We start from the raw sequence: 8730 nt of genomic DNA, 5'->3' as shown, positions 1-8730 counted from the left end.
CGTTGGGGGAAATGGATATTTTGGAGGGGATGATTCGTACCCAGCACCCCTCCCCCTCCACCCCTTCTTGTGGCAACTTGGGTGGGGAAACATGTGGCTTTCACTTCTCCCCTGTGTCTCCCTCCTCCCACGCGGCCCACAGTCATAGTGGAACAGGATCTGAACTCAAGTCTCTGGCTTCCGGCCCAGAGAGACCTGTTCTCTCTCCCACGCGCTCCCGGGACAGAGGCCCGAGCCCAAAAACGGCCCTCCACAAGTCCAAAGTGTTCAGGGACCTTTATTTCACAGCTGAAGGTGAGTTCCGGGAATGATTCACGTAAGGGTTTTAGCAGCAAAAAAAGCCATCCCACCACCTGCATGACGCTGGTCCGGACGAGGGTCGTGCTTGGCGTTGCCTGGCGAGGGGGTGGGGGACGGGGTGGGGGAAAAGACAGCTTTGTGGAAGACCAGACCAAAGGTAGAGAGCCCTTGCCGTGCTCTGGGCTACCGTGGAACGAAACAGGAGGGCGAGGGAGGGGGAGAGAGGCACACTTGCACACGCTTGTGTCAGGGGATGGGGGCTGACAAGGAGTGGCCCCTGGGAGAACCACCACCCAACCCAGCTGGCCGTTCCGGGAGATCGTACCCCCTTCTCGGCGCCACAACTCTCCTCTAGAGAAGGGGGTCTAGACAAGAGCCCCCCAGCTTCCCTTTATCCCCCAAGTCTTGATGCGTACAGGAAACGAGCGGGGGCAATTCTAAAGTGCTAATAAACGCCGGCGCTCTACCCAGAGAGGTGCCAAAACCGGGCTCCGTGCGCCACCGTGGAGAGTCGGAATCGGACAAACCGTTCCTGCACGCCGCACATCACAGGGTTCCTTCCCTGGGAGGGAGGGGCGGAAATGTCCAACGGAGGGGGACGCCCTTCGAGACGCTGTCAGTACAGCCGGTAGTTCCAGTAGCCGGAGAACACAGCGATCTGGAAGAGAAGGAAGGCGGCTGGAACAAGGGATCCCTGACGCGGACGCTTTGCGCATGGGCAGGAAACCCCGAGAGGCCTCAACTGCGCTTTCTGGGCCAGTGTGCAAATAGCAGCCTCTGATGTCGACCCAGGGAACGGGCGATTATGTAACTGACCCCTGTTCTTGGTGGGTGGGTGGGTGGGTGCGTGGGCTGTTTTTCCCTTCCTATTGCCTGCTTTCACTCCCTGGAGTCCCCAAGCAGCTTGCCAACAGCTTTCCCCTCCTCTCCCCACAGCAGAGGGCTGTGAGAGAACTGCTCTGCAAAAACTGCCCCGAGAGAGAACTGTGCCTGGCCCAAGGTCACCCAGCTGGCTGCACGTGGGGGGGCGGGGAATCGAACCGGGCACTCCAGGTTCGAGGCTGCCGCTCTTGACCACAGCCCTGCCCTGACAGACCCAGCGTAGCTTCTAAGAGCGGGTGGGATTGGGCACGTCTGGGCTGTCGTGGTGAGGCCCGAAAGAGCCTCGGAGCTTTTCAAAGGAAGCTGTCGGGGCGGGAAGAATTCTGCCTGTCTGAACCCGGCTTAGCTGCAGAGACCTTCCCCTCCTCCCAGGCCTCTAGTTGCGATTGGGACCTCTGAGCTCGAGTCAGGGCTTGGGTGCGAAACTGCCGTCCTCTGCCACCCCCGGCGCTCTCTCCCACCTTGTCCTTCAGCTGCTGGCAGAGCTGCAGGGACACCGTGAAGAAGACGAGGGCATCATTCAGCCAGGGCACGACGCTCTCCACCTTGTGGACGTGGCTCACTTCGTATCTTTGGTTGCTAAACTCGCTGCGGGAGGAGGGGAGAGGTGGTGGGAAGGGGTGGTGGATGGGGGCCTCCCTGCCACGCCCGCAAGCCACCTACGTCCCCCCGGGGACGGTACTTACAACATGGCCCCTGGGTTGTGCAGGATGGACCCGCCGGCTGGTCTGAAGTTCTGGCAAAGAGAGGGGGGAAATTGTTACACCTCTTGGGAAGTCAAAGAAGAGTTGGAGTTTACACCCCGCTTTTCACTAACCAAAGACATCTCAAAGCGGTTTACAATCGCTTTCCCTGCCTCTCCCTGCAACTGATACCCTGTGAAGTCGGTAGGGCTGAGAGCTCTGAGAGAACTGCTCTGGAAGAACACAACTATCAGGACTGTGACTGTTCCAAGGTCACCCAGCTGGGCAGTAGGAGGTCTGGATTGAAATCAGGGTCGCATGTTATGCTGAACGCATGCACCATCCGTACACAGGTCACACTTCTTCCTGTAAACGTGCACAACCAGGAATTCTCACGTTGTGTTCAGCGCCAGCCAAGCACAGTGCATGATGCAAACCCCAGAGTTATCCAGGTGCTGGTCCCTAGTTAGAACCGCAAAGGTTGTTTCTTACTAACAGACGCAAAGGGGCGTGCTGTGGCACATGGGCAGGGCGCCAGCAACACACGATAAGAGGTCAGTGTTCAAAACCACCGTGGAAGATTTCGAGCAGAAGAGCAGGACCGGCAGCAGCCCAGCCCCAGGCCGGTGTGTTTGTTTAGACAACATGGTGAAATTCAGAGATACCGTCGCAGTGCCAAAGTGCAGCTTTGAGAACTGTGGGAAAGCAAAGGCGGGAGCCAGGGAATTTCGGAGACCCTGGAGATATGTTCTTTCTCAAGAAGAGCTCGACTGGAGTCCGAGCAGAGACCGAGAGGATTTTCGGAGCAGAAGCTTTCAAGAGTCAAAAGTGCAGAACTCTGGCGCTCAGAAGCTTCGATCCCCCAAATCCGGTTGGCGTCAAAAGGTCCTGCTGGACTCGAATCGAGCCATTCCACTGCGGGCGGACGTGGCTGCCTTGTGGAACTCCCTTTCCTGGGAACGTACCGACAGTCTGGCTGGATCGGGGCCCTCAAGAGCAGGTCTGATGCCAACAGGAAGGTCGCAAGCGTGTCACGATGGACCCAACCCCCAATTTACCCCTGGCATCTGCCCGCCGGAGGTAAACCGAGTCTGAACCTGGACTCACCTTTGTGGAGCTGGGCTGCAGCACGTGCAGCTGGTAAACCGTCAAGCAGAGCTTGTTGAGGTTGATGTAGAAGTTCACCAGGATGTCCGGGGGCAGCGCGGGAGTGAACATTTTCTGCAGGGAGACCAGGGGGTTGGCATCATTCCCTGGCTCAGCCTGGGCCGGGCTCTCTGCTGAACGCGGTTTAATATTTGGGGGAGCGAGCCCCCCCCCGCTCCCCCCACGTGACGCTCCTTGCTCCAGCAGGCCTGCTTTACAAGGGAGTCTAGGCCAGTGCCAGAAGAAGCGCAATCTCCTTAATCTAGTGTCAGGATCTACAGGGCGGGGGACACACACCGCTACTATACATACACATGCTGATCTATCACTGCGTATTGGGGGAGGGGGGGGTGGAGTTAAAGGAAGTAAGAAGTACCGTGAGGCCGCCGGAAGCGATTTCGGGGAGGGTCAGGGTGGCCGGAGTGGTGAGCCGATTCCGAGCTCTGGTGAGCTGCAACATCACCGCGTCCATCAGCTAGAAGCGAGAGAGAAAGAGAGGGAGAGACAGAGAGAATCGTCACCCATGACGATTTTATTTGGGATGACTAGAAGATGTGGCCAACAGCCCTCGTGAGAAGGTGTCTTTCAAATGCCCAAATCAAACTGCTTTTATTGATTTATTCCTGCCAAGCTTCTAAACAGGGGGCAGGGCAGGGCCGTGGCCGAGCCATGTGAGGGGCTCACCTTGAGGACCTCGCACCCGGTCTTGAACTGGTAGTTGACCCCTCGGTTGGTGAGCAGGTAGATGGCTTGGTTGACGTGGTTCCTCGCATCCTGGATCTGGAAGCGCACAAAGGGGAGGGGGCCCGGTCAGCAGGAGTCAGACCCGAGAGCAAGTCCGGCTGACCTCGGAAGCCCCCAATCCAGAGGGAGCAGCTGAACTGAATTTAACCTGGGGGGGGGGGCATTCGCGCCACGCCTTGAAGCCTAACAGGTTTTCCTCCTAGGGGCTTTTCCCTTGTGGCTCCCTTAGCTGAGCTGCCTGCCGTGGACGCTTCGTTTGGCCAATAAGGGCTCATGAATGTGTCATGTGACCTCTTCCTCGTTTTTGTTATGACGGATCGGCGTGGCTGCCATTACCAGCAAGCACGGGTTCTCCGGGAAAAGACATGCCCGGACTTTTTCTAACGCAACGCTTGAGACTTTGGGGGGGGGGGGGGGGCGAGCATCAGCGTACCTGCTGCAGTTTCCACTGTTTGTCATCCCGGAAGGCAAAGTGCAGCAGCTGGTTGTTCCTGGGCATTTTCAGGTTAATGTCCTGCAAGAGGAAAGGAGGCAGAGAGCGAGCCACGTCAGTTTGACGCTTTCAGCTGCTGCCTGAGACCCTTCCCGGGCTTATTTCTGATCGCCGAGTGCCGAGTTCGGAATGGAGCACGTTAGATTTGGGGCTGCCATGTGGGGAGGGGGGGAATGACAGTGGGAGGGCTTCTGGAGCCGGCGGACCTGCTGAGGGCCCCTGGGTTTGGGCCCCTGTGCGACACTGTGTGTGGGCCTGGATGGGCCCTTGTTCCCTGACCAGGGGAATGTCCCTTCCTGGAGACTCACCGCCTGGCACAGCGCATCGCCCTGAAGCGTCAGCACGCCCTTCACCTGGTCGGCACTGCAAGGAGAGGCCAGGTTGTTAGCAAGGCTAAATTTAATCCCCAGGCTCCAAGGTCTCTGGGGCGGCATAACACAGGTAAACACGAAAGGCTTAACGAAAAGAAGAGGCAGACAAAAACACGGACATCAGCTCTGAAGAGACGCCTCGTGCGATGTCCTTGTCGGCTGTCGGAGCACAGCAAGCGTTTCTGATTATAGCCACAGCAAACCTGCTTTGCAAGTCCGGCTGTGTTTGCTGTTTAGACATGGTCCTTGTATTTCCCGCAACAAGTGCCAGGCCCTGACTAGCCCGGCTAGAGCGCTGGGGCTTCAGCGCCCTTCAGAACCCAGCTCAGGCTAGCTCAGTCACCGCCTGGTGACCACGGTAACCAAGCAGGCGGTATACCAAGATCTCGGTACTTACCTTGCGCTGCCCAAAATGAAATTCTCCTGCTTGACGGGTCCCTCTGAGCCGCTCACGGGCAAGGCGAACCTGTGAGAAGCTTCCTGGGTCAGAAGGAAAACAAAGAGAGTTAGGCCTAGAGGCCTGCACTGCCCAAAGTGACTTCAAGATCATCCTGTCTCACACAGCGGCCAGCCAGGTTCTACGGAGCACCAGCAGGCAGGGCATAGAAGTTGGAGCCTTCCCATTAGGACTGTATTCAGAGGCCTTCTGCCGGTGAATGTGGGGGTTATGCAGCCCCTGATGGCCTGGGCTTCTCTGAATTTGCCCAGTCCCCCTTTAAAAGCGATCTGTGCTTAGGGGCATCCCTACATCCTTCCGGCAGTGAATTCGACATTTCGTAAACTTGCCAAGTAACAAAGCACTTCCTTCTGGGTCTGTCCTGAATTTATTTGCCTGTCATCTTTATTGACTGCTCCTGAGTTCCAGTGTTTTTGGAGGGGGAAGAAAACCTCTCCCTCTGCCCCACGCAGAATTTTCTAAACATGTACACTTTATAACAGAACGAGAGGATACGCTTTCAGCACTAAGAGATTCCACTTGCCCATGTGCAAGGAGGAAGAAAATCCTTTTGACAAAAGGGTTTTTAAAGGCCTACCTTCAGAATATCCTGCAGCTGCCGGAGGACAGCATGAACCTCCTCTCGCAGAAGCCACTTGAACTCCTCTTCCTGCAGGGAAGAAAACAGGAAATTACTGGCGGGATGTGCAGAGAGAAGCAATTTAACGCTTCCTTGCCTCCAAAGGCACGCTGTCCTCCCTTTACGCTGACGGCACAGAAATTTACAGAAGGCAGGGTCGTGGTGGTGGGGATTCCCAACTAAGCTATCCAGCTATGTTTCGATCCCCCACAGGTCATTAACTTCCCCTCTTTTTAAGGAACATGTTGATTCAGCCAGTGGCCCATCCAGTCCAACACTCTGTGTGGCACAATGGCCAAAACCCAGGGGCCATTAGGAGGTCCACCCTTGGGGCCGGAACTCCAAAAGGCCTCCCATTCTTGCTCCCCAAGCACTAAAAATCCAGAGCATCGCTGCCCCAGAGAGACTGTTCCACGTATATCTAGTGGCGCTGCTGAAAACAAGAATACTCAAAGCAGGATTTGCTTTCCCACGTCCCTCTCTGCCATCACCTAAGAACACGGGCCAGAGTTTTAAAAATTGATAAATGGCCTAGACAAGCCGATCAATTACAAACCAACTGACCTAGCACCAAAGCCTCTATAGAAACGGCGATTCTAAACAGACAGGGATTGTGCCCTGTAGCAGAAAAACAGGGCGATGGGTATGCATAGGGCTTGCACTGAGAATCTCTGACAGATTGGTTTCTGGGCGCCGGGAGGGAACAAGGCTGTCGTTATCAGAGTCACATACCAGAGCCCAAACAGCCTAATGCAAATAAATGGCCGTGCACCAGAGAGCACCGACAGACAACGGTCGCTCTGCAGGCCGGCCAAAAAAAAAAGCATTCGTCAATGAACCGGAGGCCTTGAGCGTTAGCTGCTGGAAATCTAAGCTACATGGCAGAAAGAAAAAGGCTTTCTTAAAAAGAAAGGGACGTGGGGGGGGGGGGGACGGAGTTGATTCAGGGAATCTGGTGCACAATGGCCTCGGGCAGCCCGGCTGAGCAACACTATCAATCATCCCACAGGCAGATGAGCCCTGAGGTTGCCTCCCAGCACTGGGATGCAGAGGTTGCCTGCCTCTGAACATGGAGGTTCCCTTCCGTCACCACAACTGGACCTCTCCTCCATGGATCTGTCTAATTCTCTGTTCCTGTGGCGATCGCTACATCTCCTAGTAGAGAATCTCGCGTTTTAGTCAATATCTGTGCAAAGAAACATTTCCTTTAGTCAGTTTCACTGCATGCCCACCAGTTCTAGTCTTCTGGGAGAGGGAGGGAAATTTATTTTGGTCAACCACCTACCCCCATGCATAATTTTATAAACCTCGTATCCCCCCCCCCCGCAATTAGTTGTCTCTGTTCTAAACTGAAAAGCCCCCAAATTCTTCAGACTTTCCTCCAAGGGAAGGTGCTTCAGCCCCCCAATCATTTTGTCAGCATCCCGCAGCAGAGTTTACGAATTCTTAGAATCCTCCAACCTTAGCGGTGAAGACTGCAGCCTCCGAGGGGAACCAGAGGGCCTTGCCAGTCTGAAGGGGACTGCTGGGGCTGATCTACTGATCTTCATTGTTGTCACAAGGCAAGGAGGAGCAGGCTGGCTCTTCGAACGGCCACTGCTGATCCTTTGACAGAAAGTCCGCAAGGTCTCGGGGCAAGGCAGGTTCTTAAGAATACGGAGGCTCGGTTTCGATGGCAAAGCTGTTAGGAGTCCAATGGATCCTCCGCATACAGCAGCAGTGTTGCTTTCACTTCCTGGGCAGCAGGACTTTTCGCAATGAAAGGCCCCTTCCTGCCGGAGATGGGGCAGTTTCTGGGGAAATGGCAAAGGGGACCTTTGGCCACCCCACGTGCAGCGAGAAGGGCTACGGTCTCACGGGATCTCGTGGCGTCACCCTCATCACCCCATCCAGTCCAACCACCCACGCACCAGGCTGCCTTCGCCCCGGGGCCCGACAAGGCCAGGATCGCTGACTCAGACCAGCAGCCGCTCTCCAGGGCCTGAGGCCGGGGTCTTTCCCGTCACCCGCTGCCTGGTCCTTTTTTGACGGAGGATGCCAGGGATCAAACCCGGGTCCTCCTGCATGCCAAGCCACGTCCATGCCACTGCCGTGGAGCTCAGAAAGGGGAATACAACGCAGGACGCAGCCAACCCCCGCAGCAAGGCTCACCCCAGGCCAGTGATGTCACAGTGACAATATGACGCCATCAAAACAGACCCACCACTGAACAACCGCCCCTCCTCTCAATCTCCCCACATTTCCCAAGGCAAGAATAAACTCTAATGCTGGGGGAGGCCCTCCAGGGCCCGCCTGGAGGTTGGCAGCCTGGGCTTAGGGGGGATCCGGCTAAGCCCATCTTTGTGACGTCACGCCCCAAGGGGAGAGGGGGCGGTGCTGTGACGTCACGGCCAGCCCCCCCCCCTGAAACGAAGCAACGGCTCTCTCACCAGGACAGCCCGCTCGGCCGCGCTCGCCAGCGCCGCCATCCTCATCGTGGCCGCCGCCTCTGCCGCCTCCCTCGCCGGCGCCACCGGAGCCCAGCGAGCCGGAGAGTGAAGCGAGCGGACGGCCGGCCGAGGGGACAGCCGTTGAAGCGCGGCCCCGCCCCCTCGCTCCCCATTGGGCGGCCGCCTCGGGGGCGGGCGCGCTCATTGGCCGGACGAGCAGGAGGCCCGCCTCGCCCCGCCTACCCCCTCTGTCTCTCCCACGTCCCCCCTCCCACTCCGGGGCGCTGGCCTTTCCTGCCTAGCAACTACGGAAGGCCGCGGAAGCTGATTGGATCGGGCTCCTGTCGCCCTTGTGTTTTTTTTGCGGCACAAAAGGACACGTTCTCGGCCGAGGGGAGGGGCTTGGTGGCGTCACAGAGCATCAAGGGTCGGTGACGTCACAGACCGGGTGGTCTTACCGACGCGCGGAAATCAAAGGCGGGGGGGGCACCTTATGGTGGGCTTGCCAACCTCCATGTGCTGGCTGGAGAGCCCCTGGGTTGATTACTGATTTTCAGGTAAAGAGAGATCAGGTAACCTGGAGAAAATCTTCCTCCCCATTGAAGG

At 57.0% G+C, this 8730-nt stretch overlaps 1 protein-coding gene across 1 annotated transcript; it reads right to left on the bottom strand.

Annotated features, from left to right (window-relative positions):
* Nucleotides 1-261: 261 nt before the first annotated feature.
* ROGDI (rogdi atypical leucine zipper) lies at nt 262-8300 on the bottom strand. The gene is made up of 11 exons (XM_077316615.1): nt 8125-8300; nt 5654-5725; nt 5017-5099; nt 4557-4611; nt 4189-4269; nt 3696-3791; nt 3388-3486; nt 2973-3086; nt 1869-1918; nt 1644-1770; nt 262-958 (listed from the first exon to the last, which is right to left on the bottom strand). The coding sequence occupies exons 1-11, from the start codon at nt 8167-8169 to the stop codon at nt 917-919; spliced, it is 864 nt and encodes a 287-aa protein (XP_077172730.1). The 5' UTR covers nt 8170-8300; the 3' UTR covers nt 262-916.
* Nucleotides 8301-8730: the final 430 nt, after the last annotated feature.

This window comes from Paroedura picta, chromosome 17 (genome assembly GCF_049243985.1).
Source record: "Paroedura picta isolate Pp20150507F chromosome 17, Ppicta_v3.0, whole genome shotgun sequence".
NCBI lineage: Eukaryota > Metazoa > Chordata > Lepidosauria > Squamata > Gekkonidae > Paroedura > Paroedura picta.
Note: the sequence above shows the minus strand (reverse complement) of the source record. Positions and strands in the feature narration are given on the sequence as shown.